This window comes from Heteronotia binoei, chromosome 10 (genome assembly GCF_032191835.1).
Source record: "Heteronotia binoei isolate CCM8104 ecotype False Entrance Well chromosome 10, APGP_CSIRO_Hbin_v1, whole genome shotgun sequence".
In the NCBI taxonomy this organism is placed as follows: Eukaryota; Metazoa; Chordata; class Lepidosauria; order Squamata; family Gekkonidae; genus Heteronotia; species Heteronotia binoei.
The window spans coordinates 32,682,307-32,704,141 of record NC_083232.1 but is presented as its reverse complement, the minus strand read 5'-3'; the positions used below and the strand labels follow the sequence as shown (position 1 = coordinate 32,704,141).

At 42.0% G+C, this 21,835-nt stretch overlaps 1 protein-coding gene across 1 annotated transcript in view; it reads left to right on the top strand.

Moving 5' to 3' along the window:
- MYO3A (myosin IIIA) overlaps positions 1-21,835 on the top strand; it is a 140,115-nt gene that overhangs the window by 6,576 nt on the left and 111,704 nt on the right. The window contains exons 2-3 of the mRNA XM_060248333.1: positions 2,427-2,609; positions 6,602-6,736. Of these exons, the coding sequence (XP_060104316.1) occupies positions 2,442-2,609; positions 6,602-6,736 (303 nt within the window). The 5' untranslated portion in view covers positions 2,427-2,441. The remainder of the gene's footprint in view (positions 1-2,426; positions 2,610-6,601; positions 6,737-21,835) is intronic.

Below are 21,835 nucleotides of genomic sequence, written 5' to 3'. Positions count from 1 at the left end.
GGTGTTAAAATTATACCTCTAGTGATTTAGACCCCAAACATTTTGTAGCCTACCGGCTTAGAGTCTGTGAGTTTGACAGTTCAGTCTTGGAATGTTGTTGGAATTTAATCAGAGTTGCTTGCATGAAGTTCAATGATTCTGGAGAAGTTGCGAGCCACAGGGGTCTAATTGAGTGGGGCCAAGAGACATAATGCATCTTTGAAGGAAAGGTGTAGAGCCAATTGTCTAGTAGAAGATGCTTGTGAAATGCTTTCTGGAAAAAAAATTCTTTGGATCTTAGCAATGATTGCTTACTGTAGCCAGTATCCCTTTTTGAATAAGTGGGGGGTGGCATCCCCAGCCTTTCTTGTATGATGAGACTGGTTATGATGAGGCAGTTTATTTTGCCCATTTTGATCCAGTTACAAATAGGATCTTGGAAGTGAAGCTTTCTCGAGATTTCTGCATGGAGTATCTGCCCTGTGCTCAGTGCTTTTGGAATCCCACCCCCCTTTCCCAACAGCATCATGCTGTATTTCTGCACCTCCAGGGATTTCCACAGCTTTTCTTTGATCTTTCTCAAACCTGCTTTGCTCCAAAGGAAAGATAAGAGTAAAGCATGGATGGCTGCCATGTGGGTGGGGAAATTCAGATTTTCTGTGCTTTACATGCCAGCCCCACCAGCACCTTGGACTAGGAAAAGATATTGAGAGAGTGTGCCTCTGTTGATATTCCTGGATCTTTCTTTAGCTTTTGATACTGTCAGTCTCTGTATCCTTCTGGTATGATTAGCAAAAATGGGGACTGAGGGTGTTAAACTCTGAGGGTTACTTTCTTATCTGGTAGTTTCAGAAGGTAGGGCTAAAGGATTACTATGTCCATTACATATATATGCTATGAGAATTCCATTTTATTACCACTGGGTAAAAACGTTAAAGAATTTGGAGTGAAGCATCCTCAGTATGCAGATGGCAACCGTTTCTCCTATTTATGGGAATCAGGTGAGGCAATGGATGTTCTGAACCACTGACTGGAAGCCAGTGACCACATTAATGACTAGATGGTCAAAAAACCCAAAGCCCATCCAGATAAGATGGAACTGACACTGGCCAGTCAGGGATCAAAAACTTAGCCTAGTCTGGATGGTTATCTGCTGTTCCTAAAGAAACAGGTTTTTAGTTCTGGTGTCAAGTTAGATCAAGGTGTGCAGATTCACAGATTTTTTTTTTTTGTATACTGTATCTTTAGTATCTTTCACCAACTTCAGTTGTACCAATTGTGACCATTCCTTGAAAGGCAAGATTGGGTCTCAGTTACTCATGCTTTGATCACATCCAAAACAGACTACTAAAAAGGCACTCTTTGTTGGGCTATCTGTGATTGTTCAGCATGTTCACTTGGTGCAAAATGTGGTGGCCAGCCTGTTGATAGGCACTGTCCTCAGAGAACTCATCTTGCGAATTCTTAGTCAACTGTCCTGGTTACCAGGCTGCTTCCATGACTAATTCAAAGAGCTGGTTATCACCTCTAAAACCTGAAGAGACTCAGACCAGGGAACTCCAAGGATCATGGGGTTCTGGATCTGCATTCTATACTGCTTTTAGCCTAGAATTTATTGTGTGTAAATAATTTTTAATACTTATGTTGCATTATTTCACTAATTCCCCACCGGTTTTCTTTCCTTTATTCCTCACTAAACTGATTTTCTACATTAGAATCATAAACTCATAGAGTTGGTTTCTATGATTCAAGTGTAGATTATATGATTCATGATCCACTTTGGGGACAGGGCTGAACCAGGATTAAAGGTCTAGTGCAGAATTATTACATTGTTATAATGTAATATAAATAATACTCTATTTTTATTTGTAAATAAAACTCTGTTTGTAAGCTGCCTCCAAGAATGTTTTTGTTTATGAGCTGGATTAAATTCTTCCAAGCATAAGAATAAAATTTTCAGTACTTTATTGAGATTGATAAGTACAAATAGTCAGGGTTGCACCTCTGAGCTGCCCGCAGTCTGAGATTGTGGCTGAAGAGGAATACAAGTAGAGTATAGGGTTGTCAGATCTAGATTGAGAAATTCCTGGAGATCTTCAGGGTGGAGTCTGAGGAGAGTGAGGCTTGGGGAGTGGAGGGACTTTAATGGCTGTTTTGGAAGCTGGACTTTATGGCATTATACCCAACTGAGGTCCCTCCCTTCCTCAAATCTCACCCTCCTCAGGCTTCACCCCCAAATCTCCAGGAATTTTCTGGCTCTGAGTTGGCAATCATTGGGTGGTGGTGAGCAAATAAGTCTGACTGTAATTACCCATATTCTGTCCTCTGTTTGTATGTGTATGTGTGTGGCAAAATTATACAAACACCACAAGTGTGTGTACTTGCCTGCTGAGTTTTGACTTTTAACAATGATAGATTCAATGCATAAATTTTGGTTTTGTTTCTAGGGATTAATATTTGGGATGATGCCCTTAACTGGCAAAACAATATCATTTGATAGCTTTCCCGATCCTTCAGATACCTGGGAAATAACTGAGACTATCGGCAAAGGAACATATGGCAAAGTTTTTAAGGTATTCAACAAGAAAAATGGGAGCAAAGCAGCAGTCAAAATCTTGGATCCAGTTCACGTAAGCGACTTTAAGTTAATAGCCATGGCTGTTACGCAGTTTTCTTGCACTGTTATCAAAATAGGCACCCCAAACAAAATGGGCAATATAAATTATTTTGTGCTAAATCTACTGCTGTATAAGGTTTGGGTTTTGATGATAGCATGAACATCGTTTTCATTTTAAGTTGGAGTAAATGGATATTTCTATATACTAACATCTCTAGAACTGTGTTGGTTAACATAAGCGCTAACTTTGAACATGTGGATATTCTAGTTGTTCTAATGAGTCAAGATCATGTAGAGTCAGTAATCGTCATGTAAAGTATCAGGAAACAGGGCAATACATTGGGATTTCCCCATATTAATTTCAACAGGTTGGACATTTATAAACATGCAGTTCATATATGTGTGTGTGTGTGTGTGTATGTATGTGTGTGTGTGTATATATATATATATATGCACATGGATTTTCACAGTAATGCATTCTATACAAGGTTGAATACGATAGTTCAAACACTTTACAATGTAGCCCTAAGCAGAGATATGCCTTCTAAGCTCATTGTCTTCCGCTATTTTAGTATGATGTACCTTGTTTAGGATTGCACTACTAGCATATGCTATTAAAGAATCAAAGCTTCTCTAGCACAGAATAAGGAGTCTTGTTTCTGATTCCCAGGGCTATTTTTGTAGGAAAAACCCAGCAAGAACTCATTTGCATATTAGGCCACAACCCCTGACAGCAAGCCAGCTGGAACTGTGTTCCTGCTGACTCCTATGGGTTAATGGGAGTGCATTACTGCTTTGTGCTCATGTTTGTATCAGCGCATTAAAAGTATGGGTTAGAACTGGTGTTAATGATGTCATACAGGGTTCTTAAGACACTGTCTGCTCCTTTGTGTCTTATTACAGTTTCTCAGACCAAGAATTCTTGGATTTCCATTGATACATTGGGTTCCAGTACATGAAAGAATGATTTCTTGTTGGTTGTCCCACAACAATGGGACTTCCCTCTTCCCCAGAAAGTCTGACCCTTTCAAGAAAAATGGCAAGACCTTTTTACTGGGGTTGGCTTCTTGTTGCTTATGTGCCATACATTTCTTTGTACTGTCTCTTGATGTACTGTAAACTGGCCTTCCATTCTTTTGGGTTTATTGCCAGCAGTTTTCTTTCCTTTATCCAGTTACACTCTCTTGATGCTTACAAGAGCTTTGAGGCACATGCATGCTATCCTAGTGTGGGTGCTAAAGCTTGCTTAAAGTGTGAGATGTAGCCATGTCAAATGCTGTTAGACTATGGCTGGGCTGCTACCAAAAGTGCACAAAGTTGATTCAATATCTGAATGTATTAATTTATGTTCATACTTACTAAAGGTGTATTTTTTGTTAAGAGTTTATTCCCTGCCTGCTAGTCCCCTGTGCATCTTTACCAAACTGCTTGATGTTTGCTGTACTCTGCATGATGGGGAAATGGGAGGAAAATATGGATAGAGCTTGCTTGCACTGTTCATACGGTTAGATTGCATGTACTTTTGGTGTGTTCTTTCTCTGAGTTTCTATGGTCTGTTGGCTTTGTATCTCTTAAAGGTCAACAATTGACAAAATGTGGCATGTTTATGAGAGAACTTGCAACATATGAAAGTTCAAAACATTTGGCAGTATCCTCCCACTCTGAATATGGAACACAAAGTTTTCCCATTTCCTTCCCCTTCCAGTCATCCCTAGGCTTGTAGGAACTGCACAAAGACGTGTGCACAGGTTGAGTGGGCTGGAGTGAGAAAGGAACAGGGAATAAAATCACCCTCCTTCTGTAAGCAGAGCTCCACCGAGGAAGGGAGTCAAATATGTCCCTGTGTCTTGCCCCCCACCTCCAGCTCACTTCCATGGCTGCTACTCCTAGTGGAACCTACAGCTCCAGGACTGATCTTTCTGGAGATCAGAACAGGTGTAGAAATGGAGAAGACAGGAGAATTTCCACACACTGGCAGTATCCAGTCGCCCACCATGGAGGGCTCCTTCTGGACAGATTATTCATTTTTCAAATTGCCAGTGCTTTGCAATATTGCAATGTCTATCTGCTTCCCAAGAATTTGTCTCATTCCCCATCCATTAATGGATCTTCTTGAATGTGTTGGTGATTCATAATTGTGAGATTATAATCTTCATGACATTAATTTAAATGCACTGAAACACCGCATGGAGTTTCTCTATAGAGAGAGATGAGATTGTTCTGTTTTCTGTCTTTATGCTCTAAATGATTTCATTATTTTCAGCTGTCTTATCAATGGAAAAACATCAAGGAAGCTTCTTATTGGTAACAGAGGAAAACAAAGATTCTGAACCAGCAGCTCAAACTGGGATAATAAAATGCCATTTTCTATGAAAGAGACTTGTTTTGCATTCATAATTTAATATGCACAGTTGCACATTAAATATTCCTTTCTTATGGAACATGGGCACCCAGGGCCTCTGGACCAAGTCTGAAGGCTACAGAAGGGAAGTGGCAGGAAGAAGAGTACAGCAAATCAGCATTCAGCAACACCAAGGACAGGCTAGAAACTGGTTACAAGGAATACAACAGACTGTGATGCAGTGGTTTGGTTGCACAAACAAGAGTGCTGCCTCTGCTCCTGCTTCTCCTCTGATACTCTCACATGGTCAGCTGAAACCTGGCTGGGCAGACTATTCATACTGTCCTATAATTTACCTTCCCAGCTACACGTGGATGGGCAGGGAACCAAAATGAACTGAAACAGTAAAAATGTGCTGGTGGCAAGAACCAGAGATTCTGCATGAGTGCTTCTGTAATGCTTTGAATATTTATGCTTTGTTATGTTCAGATGCAAATGTATTCCCCATGTTTGTGGGATGGTCATACAAGTGTGCAAGCTCATAATTAGTACAGAATTGGGCATCATAAAAACCCCTCGTAGTTCTGTTCATTGTCCTGTATAGTCTCCTATTGCTATCACAAACTACTTTTCCCATTCTCTGGTCTCTGTACACAGCCAGTTAGTTCTTCTTCCAGTCTCTCAGGTATTGCTGTAAAAACTTTACATTAAAAAAAAACACCTGGTATGGCCAATTGAAAAGGGTGATATCAGACGCCACCAGAGCAGTAGTTCTGCTTCAGTGATGCTGCGTGTGATGCCCACAATCTGTGGAAGCTGGTTTGGCTGAAGAAGCTAGGCTCAACACTTCCTTCTCCTGTATCAGAAGGAATAGTTAAATGGCTGCAGAGGGAGCCATTGCAATAAGCAACACAGGCACTTGATTCAAAGCTCCATTTTCCTTCAGGAATGCTAGGCTGGCGAGACGCTGAAAAACAAAGGACCGTAATCTCTGCGTATATGTGTGCATTTAAAAATAATTACCATTTGTTTATGTTATTGGTAAAACACTGAAATATTCACTGCTGGGCTTTTGATTATATGTTGTTAATGCCTATTGAATTTTGCATCCGAATGGCATCAAAACAGACTAAGCAATGTCAATGAGACATTTCTGATCAGAATAACATGCAGTACAGACTCAGGAGTCCAGCTTTAGATGAACATTTTTTTAAATTGCTTTAGTTATCTTAAAGGCAGGCATTGTAGAGACCCACTAGGAAAAACCCACTGTGCTTTTGCAGTGATGTTGCTAAATATGCACTAAGCATTAACTTGACTAAGCTGGATTTTCTTTAGCTATTTTCTAAAATACACACCCTTCCTCCAGCATCCCTTTTCCAATTGTTTCTCACACACACCCTCCCCCAGTTGCTTTCCTTTTGGAAGGAGACCATAAGTATCAGCACTGAATGACTTTTCCCAGGCATTTTAGCTGCACAGTGCAAAATGTTATGACTGATAATACCTAGGCACATTTTTCAGAACTGTAACTTTTCTCATTTCTGCACCCTGCCCCGTATCTTTACATATTATTATATTGTTGTCAGAGAGTAAGTGGGGATCATTTTCATAGATGCTATTTTTTAACTTTCTGTTTGCTTCCTTTTGTTGTGTGACCCTAGGACATTGATGAGGAGATTGAGGCTGAATACAACATCTTGAAAGCGCTCTCCGACCATCCAAATGTAGTGAAGTTCTATGGGCTTTATTACAAAAAAGATCCAAAGGATGGGGATCAGCTCTGGCTGGTATTGGAGGTAGGTGACTTTTGTATAGGTCGGGTTCTCCTCTCTTAGGTTTGTAGAGAATTGCTGGCTCTTTGTAACCCAAGACTATCTTTATGATCAGCCAAGACAAAACTTTTAGCAGTAAGTTTGAGAGGCACAAACACAGAGAAGGGTCTTTCTGGCTTTGGGCCTCCCATCTGTGAGATGTGCTGAAGCTTTAATCTAGTATGGTTTTCTAGAAGCAATGTTAAAACTTTGTTTAGACATTCATACCCATCAATTTGTGTGTGCTGAAGTGATCCAGGTTACTTTTAAAGTAGTCACCTGAATGCTCTAATTCCAATTCATCGAAGGCTATGTGAGTGCTTACCATGGGCAAAGTGGTGATCTGAATAACTTCCATGAGCAGTTGCACATACATTGCAGTATTATGGTCCCCTTGCCTTGAGCCCAAGGGTAACTGGGGTTGCCAGCTTCCAGGTGGGCCCTGGAGATCTCCCAGAATTACAGATGTCAGTTCCCCTGGAGAAAATCACTGCTTGGGGGACTCTATGGCATTACACCTCATCCTCCGCAGGCTCCATCTTCAAATCTCCAAGAATTTCTCAACCCAGAATTGCCAGCTCTAGGCATAAGCCAGTGGGAGACTTCCTGTGGCTGTTAGATCATTTCCGACAGGAGAATGTGCTTTTTTGTTATCCCTAAATAGTTTCTGGGAAGTTGGGAGAGTCCAGTCCACAGTGGGAAGATTACAACAAGGAAGCAGGCGAGAGTTAACATCACCAGAAGCGCTCTAGGGCCCAGGGATTAAGCACATTCTTTGCCCTGTTTCAGACATTCGTTGATTTCAAGCAGACATATAAAATGGTGCAAAAAAAAATCACCAGGGTTGCAAATAAATCCAGAAATGCCCCAAGTGTGATGGCAGCTCTCCATTCATCTGCAAATCCCTGTCCTCCTTTGGTCTGTCTGTGTAATAAACTTGTGCAGGGATTGACATGCTTCTACATTACATTTTCTACCAGACATACTAATGGTACTAGTTAAGGGGTGCTACTCTCTGCATTTAAGGTAATGCATGTTATAAAGTGATGCACACTGGAACAAAAAACCCCCCAATTTTAAGCACATGCTGAAGGGGTCTGGACTTGCTGAGACTGAGGGGGAAGGAGACTTGGGGTCATAGAATGAAAAAGTCAACCTAATTTGCTGCAGCACTGAGAAAGGCAAAGTCTGTGCTGGGGTTGTTTAGGAAAGGAATTTAAAACGGGATAACCAAGCATGGGGTTGGAGCCAGTTTCCCATGAGGAAAGTCTGGGACTTTTCAGTTTAGAAAAGAGATCACTGAAGGGGGGGGGGCATGGTAGAGTAGGCTAACCAACTCTAGCTTAGAAAATTCCTGGTGGAGCCCTGGGAGGGAGTGGGAACCTCAGCTTCAGGGGAACTGATCTCTGTCATCTGGAGATCAGTTGTAATTCCAGGATATCTCCATGCCCCACCTGGAAGACATTTATAAAATTATGCATGCAATAGAGAAACTAGAGAGCGTTTCCTTCTCCTGTAGTAACAGAACTCAGGGTAAATTTGTTGAGCACTAGTTTCTGGATGGACAAAAAGGAATTTGCTCAACAAATGAATAAAAATATGGAATTTGATGACAGAGGATGTAGACACGACTGCAAGCATAGACAGACTTTAAGAAGGGATTATATGAACTCATGAGTAGGTCTTTCAGTGGCTACCGTTAGCCTCTGTGCCTTGTTGTTGAACCTCCAGAGGAACAGGTTGGTCATTGTGTCAGGCAGAATGCTAGACTAGAGAGATCATTGGACTGATCCAGCAGAGCTCTTCTTATGCTCTTAAAATAGCACTTTATCTGGGGCACAATCAGCAGAAGTTCTCTCATACAAGCCCAATTTATAGGAATGGAAGCTCTGACTTGAACTGTGTTATGTGCTTTCTTTGGGCAAAGTCTCTTAAATATGTATTTGAGTCTGAAAAGGATTTGCTGGTTTCTTTTGTTTCCTTACTACAATAAAATAGGGGAATATATGATGATTCATCTTTGCAGTTTGGCTTTGCTGCCCTGAAAATGTCGCGCTTTGAATTCTTCCTTGAAGCTCCCCTTGAAGTTAATTAAAAATGCTAATTGTAAATGGCTAATCCCAAAGCATAATTATCATGGAGGATTATTGTGATCCAGTCGGCAGCAGTGTTTGCTAATTTAAAGCCCGCCTGAAGTGATACTGAAGTTATATTACTTGGCAATGATCTTTTAAAAGTTAATATCAAGCACTGGCATTTCATTCATATGAATTTTGCAGGAAAGATGTATAAATATTTAAATGAACTGTCCTCGGTAGGTTTGTCTTTATCGTCTTGTAAGCGTTGCTGTATAAAAGGAAATAACTGAATGTTTGGTAAGGAATTAACAATAGGTTGTGATACTGTTTGGTATGCAAGACCCTGAAGAAGAATCTGCTGGGAGGGAAAACCTGAAATCTCGCAAGCCAGTTACAAATCCTACAAATCTGACATTAATGTGCAGTTGTCTAGACCTTGTAGTTATAAGGAGGGGGGATCAAATGAACTGACGTGCTTTCCTAAGTAGAGTTATGGCTTCCTAAGGACTTTGGTTCAAAATGGCAGTGCAGGATGCTCAGTAATGTGGCATTTTTAGTGAGAATTTAGGGACTCTTTGACTGCAATCCTAAGCATACTTATTAGAGAGGAAGCCCCAATCAACTTTTACTTTAGAGTGCACATTCCTAGGATTATACTGTTTTGAGTAGGAATGGGGAAATATGTTTTGTTTTTCTACTGTGTTCTGTGGCTCCTTTCCAATGACTCATTAGTCTCATTAGTCTTTGGTAGTGGGAGAATACAGAGGAAAAACTTCCCATGTTTGCTTGCTTCTTAAATATGGGCTAAAGTGCTGAACTACAGATGACTGTGGCTTGCTTTGAAATACAGTTTAGCTGCTGTGGCTCCATTCTTAGTTATAGAGTTTGTCTGTTGCTATGGGGTGAAGGTGTGAGTTCTATCTGGCCTCCCACATGCACTGCTGTAGTACTGTCACTGTTTCCAGATCAGTTGTGTATGGGGTGTGTTTTCTATTTTAAACAGTACCATGTGTGTGTGCGCATGTGTATTATCTACTCTGCAAAATTAAAAAGGGAGAAAAAAATTGACCAAGGGTTTTATAGAGTACAAAAAATTATTTTTATATATATATTACCAACACAAGCAAACATAAACTTCAGAGATATCAGGGTATAGTTTTTCAGTTAGAAAAACAACCACCACCAGGAATTTTTAAACGCCTGCAAACACCTTCTGAAAGTCCTGGAGAAAAAGCAGGGGAGATGAGCTGTGTCTTCAAAGAAACTCTGTAGTGTATGGTTAATCTTCTTACTCAACTTCACTAGTCATGGGTTACTAATATAGAAATCCACCTACTCATGTGGGAAAACATTCCCACTTTGTAAGACTGTGGTCTTAGTCAGATGTAATGCATTTAGTTATTTATTTATTAAAACATTTCTGTCCCACTTTTTCACTTGGTTCAATGCATTGTGGGGAAACGTTGCACCTTGTTTGTGGTAATGCTGACAGACAAGAAACCACTTGGAGGAAAAAATTGCCCTGTGGTGTTTGAACTGATTTTAGTTCAATCGAGGTTGCCTTGGAATCACAGATTAAAATACCTGCAACATATAAACAATGCATGATTTAATGTTTGTGATTTAATATGCATATCCTCAGCTAGGGAGCTCATTTTATTTGTCTCTAGAACATGTTTATCCCACCCTTCTTCCACTGAGGCCAGGATGCCTTACATAGTTGGTCTTCCCTCCATTTTTTTTTCTACAAAGAACCCCATGAATTTTATTAGGCTGAGAATAAATCCTGGGAAATGTGTGGCCCTCAAGAATGGCTTGCGGGGAACTGGAGGTCTCTGTAGGGGAATTGACAACAATTGACAACAGACAGAAGGCAGGATAAGAACATAAGAGAACATATGAGAAGCCATGTTGGATCAGGCCAGTGGCCCATCCAGTCCAACACTCTGTCACACAGTGGCCAAAAAAAGGTGCCATGAGGAGGTCCATCAGTGGGGTCAGAACACTAGAAGCCCTCCCACTTTTGCCTCCCCACACCAATAATAATTAAAGGGTGTTGTATGTCATTTGAGAGAAACAGTACTTCCTATGGAAATCATGTAGTTTTTTCTCTCCTAGTATCATTACTGGACAAGCATGTTTTTAAAACCATCTCCAAACATGAAATACCTTTATTTTTTAGCAAGGACACAAATGAGTTAAGTATATCTCAGGACTGCAGTCCTTTGGAAAGCTCATCAGGTTCCAGTCTAGGAACAGAATGTCCTGAATGAATGACAGTAGTATCTGCTAGAATTCCTTGTTTGTTACTAATTAATACTTTCTTTAAAAGGGGGTTGTTCACCCCAAAGCACAGGTGAATACAGGAAGTTACATTCTACTGGGTTATACCATTGGTCTGTCAAGGTCAGTCTTGTTTGTTCTGAAAGGCTGCAGTTCTCCAAGGACTTAGGTAGAGGTTTGGCACATCACCTACTACCTGATCCCATTTTTGAAATGGAGATTCCAAGGAATGAACATGAGGCCTTCTGTATGCAAAGCAGTGCTGCTGAGCCATGGCTCCTCCCCAAAGTGGGTATTGGTTACTTAGATCTGAGCACCTCTGAAATTGACTTCATCAGTGCCTGCCCCCCCCCACCCGTGGCTTCATTTGGACATGTATTCTTATCCTGAGTGTTTTTACCTCAGAGTTGTTATGAGAGTATGATGGAGAGAGGAGACTGTTGTAAGTCACTTTGGGTTCTAAATGGGGAGAATAGTGGGGTGTAAATGAATTAAGTAAGTAAATAAGGACTTTGCTATAGAAAATACTTTTCTTTATTTACAATCTAGTGGATTGTCAATTTCCCCCTTATCTTCTCTCAAAACTTGATATTAGTCTTGTTACTTTGTCCATGTATATGATATTTTCTTGTGGAGTTCTTTCCCTGTACTAGTTTGTTATGCTTCCCACCTGTGCGGAAACAGTGGGCAAATACAATGTAGACAAAAGGAGCTTTTACTTGAAGCCGCCTCGTGAATGATGACAAAATAGGGTACTATAGAACAATTATTTCTGAAAACAGTGCTGTAAACAAAGCAGCTACAAAGTCTATTTTATTTGGCTACATGCTTTGTTAATGCAGTATAATACACTGCCTCTCAAAAGAAGCCATGCCCAGGAAGTAAATGGTCCTGGTAATAAGAGTCCCACCCCACCCCCTCTTTAGACCAGAGTGTCTTTTTCCATGCTCTTTTTTTCTAATTGCTCCTTTCAATCCAGCCCTGCCTTCTGTAATCTATTGTAACTCTAAATCAACCTTGATTTTGCCATTTGTGATCATCATGCCCTGCAGCCTCTTTTTGCTTCCCAATTACAGTAACTTTGCTCTTTTAAATTATGTCCTTTTCTCTCTGCAGGATCAAAGATTTGTGACTACAAGTGGGTTTTTAGTCCCCTGAGGTCTTATATATTACTGCTTCTTGGGCAGCTTAAATTATTGTCCACACTATCATGGAGAACAAAAATCCCTTTCCTAACTACTTGCTTGCATCAATTGGTAGGAAAGCAACAGCCCTGATAGAAGTTCAGTAATGCTTTGTAAAGTACAGATTGCAAGTGCAGCGATTTCTTGCTCAGTGCAAAATTCTGAAATTTTGTGGATGTAAGCATACCTTAATATTATACTGAGGACTCAGCAAGGCAAGTTTCTCCCCTAAATGCCTTTTGCAGTAAGTGTTTTTAAAGGAATGGCTGTTACTTTTAAAGTGCATATTTTCCACAAGCAGGTTTTAGAGCTCTAAGACTGAGATGAAGGTTGAATAAAATAATCCTGCCAAAAAAAGACAAAGAAATTGTGCAAAATTTTGTCACATGCCGCTGTCAGCTCAAGACAAGCAAAGTGGCTGCGGGCGACTTATCCATTCTTCTGTTTATCCTCCCAGCTAATGTGGGATGCCAGCAGATGGCTCTTCTGAAATCCTAATCTTTTCATTGAGCTACATACACATTAGACAGGTCCCATGCAGCCACTCACAGTCTGTCTTTAAATACTCCCCAGTCACACAGTGCAGCTGGATAACAGACACTGGAGGGATTCTTCCCCTTGCCCAGGTGTAGAGATATTTATATGGCATCTGATCATTGCTCTGTCAAGGTCAGTATTGCCTGGTCTGACCAGTTGTGACTCCCCAGATTCTTAGGTAGAGATTTTTCATGTCACCTCATCCATGCTGGGAGGCTGAACTGGGGACTTGAACATGGAGAGCAGGTACTCTTCCACACTCAGCCTCTGGACCCATAGTATTTGTCTCAGCATTTTATGCTGGGTGCTTGCTATGGCAGACACCGTCCTGCATGCCTGAACTTTGACCACAAGGGATAGCAGTTAGAATCAAGATGTTTATGCAATGAGAATTTCATGTTCTCACTTGACTCAGAATGCTGTGTGGCTATGCAGGGGGCTTTTAAAGTTTCATTGGAAGGCGAGAAGGACCAGAAGTGTCTAAAATATGTATTCCATAGGGCTGTAAGATGGAAGGATGGCTTTCCACGATAAGGTGGCCAGTGTCAAGATGGTGCAACCAAGTTTATTGCCCAACATTATTTGTCCCTCTTTGGTCCCAGGAGGAAACAGAGGCATCTGGAGCCAGTTGAGCCATTTATTTCATCTTTTTTAGATTAGCTAGCCATGATAAGGCTTAATGGAGCATGAAATAATCATTCTCTCCTTCCCCCTGTGGATTGAAGGTTGAGTCTAGGCTAAATTCTCTATGAATAGAAAGAGTGTGGTAATCTCCACCAATTCCCCCTTCCTGCTGCTGCTCCACAATTTGTCTTTTAAGCTATTCTGAGGAGTCCCCTTTCTCTGCTGAGCAGTATTTTGGGGATATCAGTGGGCTGCAGTGGGGGGAGGGAAGCAGAAGCATTCTGTTCCATTGATAGAAGTGGCTTGTGTGTAGGGTTGCCAGCTTCAGAAAGAGAAATTCCTGGACATTTTGAAGGTAGAGCCTGGGGGGAACAGGGTTTGGGAAGAAGAGGGACCTCAGTGGGACATAGTGCCATGGATTCCACCTTTAAGGTGCTGTGGTCTCTGAGGGAACTGATCTATGTCACTTGGGGATCAATTAGAATTCTGGGAGATTGCTAAACCCCACCTGGAAGTTGGCAGCCCTACTTGTGTGAGTGGAACATGGATCGAGGCGGCTTGGCAGTACTGATGATGTTAGACCTATCAGCTGCGTTCGATACGGTCGACCATCGGTTGCTGACCCACCGCCTCACTGACGCAGGGATTCAGGGTTCGGCCTTGCAATGGCTTTCTTCTTTCCTAGATGGTTGGGGACAAAGGGTGGCAATTGGGGGGGAGTCGTCCCAGAGGCACGTGCTTAATTGTGGTGTGCTTCAGGGCGGTGCTCTCCCCAATGTTGTTCAACATCTACATGCAACCCCTTGCCCAGATAGCCTGGAGGTATGGGCTGGGTTGCCATCAGTACACAGATGACACCCAGCTCTATCTGCTGATGGAGAGCCGGTCTGGCTGTGTTCCAGAAAATCTGGACCTGGGTCTGCAAGTCGTGGCAGGATGGCTTAGGATGAGTTGATTGAAGCTGAATCCAACGAGACAAAGGTCCTTTGCCTGAGTCGTGGCAGCCTGGGCAAGGAAATCCCCTTACCAGCTTTTGATGGTGTGCCACTGACAATGGCGCACAAGGTCAGAAGCTTGGGGATGCTACTGGAGCCTGCCTTGACAATGGATGCCCAGATAGCAGTCACTGCTAAATCCGCATTTTTCCATCTCAGGTGGGTGAGGCAGTTGGTCCCCTTCCTGGACCATAGCGACCTGGCAACTGTGATCCATGCAACGGTCACCTCGAGATTGGATTACTGTAATGCCCTCTACTTGAGGCTGCCCCTGTCTCGAATCCATAAACTTCAGCTAGCACAGAACATGGCAGCCAGGCTGCTACTGGGGCTTCCCAAGTGGGAGCACATACAGCCGGGGCTGTGGGAACTGCACTGGCTGCCAATAGTATACCGGATTCACTACAAGGTGCTGATTATTACCTTTAAAGCCCTATATGGCCAAGGACCTGCCTACCTTAGAGACCGTCTCTCCCCACACATTCCCCAGAGGGTACTTAGATCTGGATTCCAAAATCTATTAGCAATCCCCGGGCTGAGGGAGGCCAAATTAAAGTCCACCAGAGAGAGAACCTTCTCGATAGCAGCCCCCTACTGGTGAAACCAACTGCCAGAGAAAGTGAGGGCCTTGTGGGACCTCGCCCAATTCCGCAAGGCCTATAAGACCACACTTTTCTGGTTGGCATTTAACTGATGCTGAGCCATTGCTACTGTAGGGAAAACTTAAGAAATACTGAAGCCATTGGAACTATCTTGAAGGATACTAGCACCAGACTGTTTTTGGATTGTTTTAATTATGGAATTTAAATTTTTTGTAATTGTTGTGGAATTTTAATTGTTGTGATTTTATGTTGTGAGCTGCCCTGAGCCTGCTTCGGCAGGGAGGGCGGGATATAAATCAAATAAAGTCTGGATCTAGCCTGCAAAATGCATATGCACATAGTAATGGACAGAGAATAAATGGAGGCTATACTCCCTCTAAGCTGTGGAATCTTGTGAGCGAAAACTCTATTTCATGAGCTACTGGCATTAAAGTTGTGAGCCACTGCATGAGTTTGTTTGCCCCTGGGGCCATCCTTCCTGAGCTAAGACAAAAATATGTGAGCTGGAGGCTAAAAAACTGTGAGCCAGCTCACACTAACTCAGCTTAGAGGGAACACTGCTTGGGGGAGAGAATCCTGTCCAGGGTCCTTCAAATCTGTATCCAGCATGGTGCAGTAATATTGGTAGTGCGCTGAAAAGCTACAGGTAGATTTCAGAAACCTGGAGAAGATTGTAAAAGGTCAAGAATCTTGCAATGGGTAATGCGGGAGTGGAAGTCTTAAAATGAGGAAAATTCCTGTCCAGAGAAATGTTGAGGGGTCTCTAATGACACTCGTTTGACAACCCATCCCATTTAGATATTATGGGCACTGTGCATTGTCTGTTTCCAATGTTGACTCATTGGCTAGCTGAGAATACTGCATATGCCAACTAATAGATTGGGATGAATAGGAACATGTCACCTGTGCTGTAGATGAACAGTGGGTAAAAGCTGCAAGATGAGCCGCCTGATTTTGATAAGGTTGCAATTTAAAATGACATTTCACACATCAGAAGCAAGTGCTCCATTATCCAAATCTATTGTAAAAGAATCCCCTGTGCACTTCTCAGTTAGCCCACTGCTGAGCCCCATTAGACAGGCAAAGGGAGGCGTAGATGAGATGTGACCCTTGGCATGATCATTTTTCTTGATTGTTGGAAGAACAGGAAGAACAAGTGCTTTGAATCGGACATAAGGTGACTATGGACAGCCATTTACCAAGTAGTAATTTACTGCAGTGGGCAGATGAACCAGTCATCCGTAGTGTCTGTTATTTTCTGGACACCTTGGATACTGACTCTGCGGACCCAACCCAACAAGAGAGGACTTAAGGAATCCTGTCCTTCACTAACACCAGTCAGAGGGCTGTTCTACACTCGTGTTTTTGACACCTTTGTGCCCATATTGCAGGGAAATAAATTGGAGATACAACAATGTAATATCAAAGTGACTGCTAGAGGGAGCAAAACACATGCAGAAAAGAATAAGAGATTGGATTTATACCCCACCCTTCACTCAGAGTGGCTTACAATCGCCTTCCCTTTCTCTCCCCACAACAGGCGGGTGGGGCTGAGAAAGCTGTCAGAGAGAAATGCCAGAAAAGGCAAGGAAAAGACGAGGGGCTTAGGGTTGTAGTGTGATACAAGCAATGTTTGTATTTTACTGTAAGTTTTTAAATTATTATGTTTAGGGATGAAGGAATTCATATGGAGAAAGGTATATTCTCTGATTTCTGTGAATAAATATGGAAAATCTGTTCTAGAGCACTACTGCCTTAAACTGCATGAGGCAGCTCATGTGACAGAATATTGTATAAATAATGTTTTGAACAGCCAGCCTTCCTATGTAGCTACTTTCCAAGGAGAACTAGACGCTTTGCAATCAATTTTCATGTAAGAAGCAATGGCAACATGGCTGGAGATGTATAATTTTAGCTCCCGACTGCAGAAGATGGCTATTGGTGTTTAAAGTTACCAGTTACTGGCCCCTGTTTTAGGTACTTTGCCATTTTAACAGTCATAGTAGCTTTAGGAGGTGATAAAGCAGAAACTTACTTGCTCCTTCCTGACAGAAAATGTGGTTCCAGAGTAACGTTGCAACCAAAATTCACATTTGCAGAGACAGATCTGGGTCACAGTATCATGCAGCCAGCTGAATGTTGAGTATCCTAGAAAAAATTGTTCTGACCAAGCTCTTCAAACACTCAGCTTTACCCGTGAAACAGGGCAAAGTGCTCTCCCTGTTTGTACACTGCTCAGGTGCATTCTAGGAAGATATAAATACATCAGGGCCTCTAAATAGCACTCTGTGGTTTTCTATAGTAAAACAGTGCTGCTTCTCACTCAAAAATCTGACTGCTTGTTGTGTATTATGGGATTGCCTTGTTAATCCCTCTAATTGAGTCCCTTTTTTGTTATATTTCCCTATGACAGCTAGCAGTATCATTTTGGAAAGTAACCATAGAAAAAGCCTTTGTATTTTTAAAATATGTTTAGGTTGTTGGTAGACAGTTTACCTCAGAGAGGAGAGCTTTTTAGAGAAATGGTTAAAAATGATGGAGGGAAAGTATCAAGAGCCTATGGGGGGTATCTCTAAATAGTTATGGGTTGGATGAAACCAACTTTTTAACTGGTGGAAAAGGAAGGAGGGATTACCTTTGACTGCCCGAAACAGCTATGTGGAGAATGGGGCCTATATTTACAAAAAGCCATGTGGGACGGGGACTGTAGTAGTGGAAGGAATTACATGAGTGAGTGAAAAAGCTGGCTGGATGCAATCCTAGAAATAGATATGCTGAATTATTGTAGTTGGCGTTTTCTCCCTTCATTCCCAAAGGGATCTGGTTGCACTGGGAAGAATTTAGTCCAAAAACTATTGACTTCTCCCAAGAAAATCAAAGATATTCCATTCCAGCATTAAAGTTCTACATCATTGTTAGGTGACCTGAAGAGGCAGAAGTTATATGCAGTGTGAAGGGCAGTGAGAGAAGCAAAGGCAAATGGCACACATGAGACCTAAGAGAAGTGTACAGTGAGGGAGCAACTTTCCTGCTGAGAACAAAACGTCTGGAAGGAAAACTTTCTCCAGTAGAACACGGCACTTGATCCCGAAAGATTCTACAAACCCTAATGATGTTACCAGCCGTGAAAACCTGAAATCTTTGATAACTTTCCTGCTAATTCATATAAACACAAAAGATGAGGAATACTCCAAATGGACAGCTGTAGCAGAGCACTCACTGGAGAAGACTTTGGCCGTTTTCCCACTGACCTTACTCCGGAGCGACGTCCCTCTTCACCGCGCAGCGCCTGCGCGGATTTCCCACCAACTGCTGCGCACAACCAGGAAGAGCCGTGGCTTTTGCGTTGCAGATGTAAACTGGTTTTTAGCGGTTTACATCTGCGACGCAAAAGCCGCAGCACTTCCTGGTTGTGCGCAGCATTTGGTGGGAAATCCGCGCAGACGCTGCGCGGTGAAGAGGGACGGCGCTCCGGAGTAAGGTCAGTGGGAAAACGGCCTTTGATGCTGGAAAAGACAGAAGGCAAAAGAAGGGATGAGATGGCTGGACAGCATTACTGATGTAACTAACATGAATTTGAATGGACTTCAGGGGATGGTGGAAGACAGGAGGGCTTGGCATGACTTGGTCCATGGGGTCACAAAGAGTTGGACTCGACTGTGCAACTGAACAACAAAAGCAGCAAAATAAAATTACCCCAGTGGCACCTTAAAGTAGGGTTGCCAGATCCAGCTCAGAAAATATTTGGGGACTTGGGGGTGGAGCCAGAAGACTTTCCCATTCCCTAGAATAAATAAAAAAATATAGCAGTGTGGTTTCCTGAATACAGTCATTTCCTTGTCCCCCAGTAGCTGGCTGCACTTCCACTGAATGAAGCTGAATGCACACACACAAAGCAGACTAAATAAACAGTTTTGCAAGTCCACACTTATATGATATCACTGGGGCAATTTGCTCGCCAGAGTTGTTGAATGTAACCATCTGCTGTACTTCAACCAAGTTTTTCAGACTAACTCTGGGAAATGAAAGGTTCTAGTTTACTCTTTACTATCTATTTTATTGTGCAAATGACTTCTGAAATGAATACAAAACAAATAGAGGGACTGGGCTCCTTCCTTTCTCACAGCTTCACAGCCTCACCAGGAAGACCCACTTTGCTCTGCCTGCTAGCCATACCCCTATACAGCTATTTCTGGTTGAGATTTAAAGATGCACACACCTTCCAAAACACAAGGAGTTTCTAAGCTTCTTCTAGGCCTTCCAAGGTAGAAAGGGACATGGTGGCTGTTGGGTGGGGTGGGGGAGCCTTCAAAACCAGGGGGGACTGGCAAGCCTACCTTAAAGACTAACAAAATTTATTCCCATTTAAGCTTTCGTGAGTTTGAGCACTTCCTTAGATACATAAGAATGTAAATCTATCAGGCTTGAATTATATAATTAACAGGGTGCAAGTGATTTTATAAGCACCAGTTTAAAGCAATAGCCGATCCAAGGGGTACTACATTTACTCCCAAGTAAATTACAAGTCCTTGGCTGAGAAGTTATACTAAACTTTTTATTAATATATTTAAATAATTTTCCTTGTCTGAAGTAAAGATTTCAGAATGGGATTGTGTGAATGAATGTTCCTTCATTTTTTTAAAAAAGTTTTGCAAATCAGTTCAGAGACAGGTTAATTGAGTTCAGTGGTTCCCAGATAAGCAACACAAATGTACCTGTTTCAGCTGCATGCACAATTTTGTTGTGATATTTTAATGAAATGCAAATCAGACCTGTGACATAGATATGCTAGGCTTATAGCATAATTTTTTGTTTCCTTCTGGCTCTCAATTTAATACTTTTTCTATCCATTCTAAAGTTATATGTAATTTTAGCCCAGTGGATTCAATGGAAAGAGAGGTAGAGAAGTCTTTACTTATCTGTTGATCTCTGATTGCGAACATAGTCCAAATGAAAGGAGCTTTGACACAATTAGTAAAATTAGACAATGGAAAAAGAACAGTTATATTGGAGGAGACACTTTGCCTGGGAGGTTTTCCTTGATCTGCGGAGAAAATAGAACAAGGTTAATGCAATCTGGGGTGAGAGTGGAGAAGTTCAAAAACTGACACTTTATATATGTCTTTCCTAATTGTGTTTTCTATCAAATATTTTAATCATCCTGTTTTAGTTGTATATCTTCTACTGTAGCTGTCTCAATTTTGTCAAAAAATAAACAAGCCTGACCTGCTTGCTAGGAATAAATGTGCTAACAGAGAACAAAAAAACTTTAGGTCTAGTTTTGTTCTTGCACAGTCCTGATTATAGTAAGATTATCTTTTGCAAGCATAACAATCACTATACTTTGCCTGACAATTCCAGCTCTGGAACATGGTTCTTCAACACAAGAATTGGTAAAGGTGGCAATTCCCTTTTATATTAAAAGGGCCTGCTTACAAGAGGTTTTAAAATCATACTCAATCTAGAAAGAGTATTTGTTTCATTCTTTTGTACATTTAACAAACCTGCTGGAATACCAGCCTAGAAAACGTTGGAACGTTCTGCCCTGAGAATAACATAGACCGGTGCTTCAGCTAACAAGTTATTTGAGTACATGAAACCCTTGCATAGGGCAAAAGAAGCTACGGGCTGAAGAAGGGTCCTGTTAAGGAAACCAGTTCCCGATTAGTTTTTTCTGAAACTGTCAGAAGAAAAGAAACTTATAAGAGATTTTCTATTGAAGACTTTTGGACTGATTTACCTTGTAATTGTGATGTGTGATGTGATGGTGAACATAAGACTTGTGCTTCACACCTTTGTACAGACACAGCTCTTGTTTTTGAGTAAAAAAGAGAGAGCATTAAGAGGTTAGAGGACCTTTTCTATAAGGAAAGACTAAACAATCTGGGACTTTTCAGCTCATGAAAAAGACAGCAGGGAGGGGCATGATAAAGCTTATAAAGTTATGCATGGGCAGGCCTGTAGCCAGGATTTCAAAAGGTCAGGGGCATAAATAGTAGTTGGGGGGCACTTAGTAGCCCCCTGCCCCCACAACTGCTGGTAGGACTCAGGGCACACAACTCCCTCCCCTCCTCTCCTACTCCTTCCCTCCTTTAAATCGCATTGGATGCCAGTGGCTGCTCTTGCCACCCCTTCTATACAATTTAAACAGCCCTCCTCCCTGCTATCACCTCCTGAGGGGTCACACAGTTAAAAGTTGAGAGGTTGGGGGCCACCCCCTCCCTCCCTTGCAGTGGCAGGTGGGAGAAGGAAGGTCAGGAAGTTGGGGGAGCAGGTCCCCCTGTGGCTATGGGCCTGTGTATGGGGTAGAGAAAGTGGATAGAAGGAGATATATATATTGTAGAATGAAGGTGAAGAGCTACAGATACAGGACAGACAACTTTATTCAACAAATGATTAAAACATGGAGTTCACTGCTGAAGGATATACTGATGACCTCAAGAGCATAGATGGCTTTAAAAGGGGATTGGACAGATTCATGGAGGGTAGGTCAACTAGTGACTACTGGTCATGGTGAGTAAAAATAACCTCCATATTTAGGGGCAACAAACCTCTGAATACCAGTGCCAGGAGGCAGCATCAGGAGATCATCTTGGCCTCCGTGCCCTCTTTTGTGGCCTTTGCACTGGGCAGGAGGTTGTCCTGGCCCTGAAGAGGGAAACAGCCACTCACTTGAGCCTATAGGAGTGGTGCTGCAGCATCCAATCACTTTTCAGAAGGGAAATGGAATGTTGGAGGGAAGCACAGCAGGAATTTAGTTCAGTTCTGCCTCAGGGAGAGA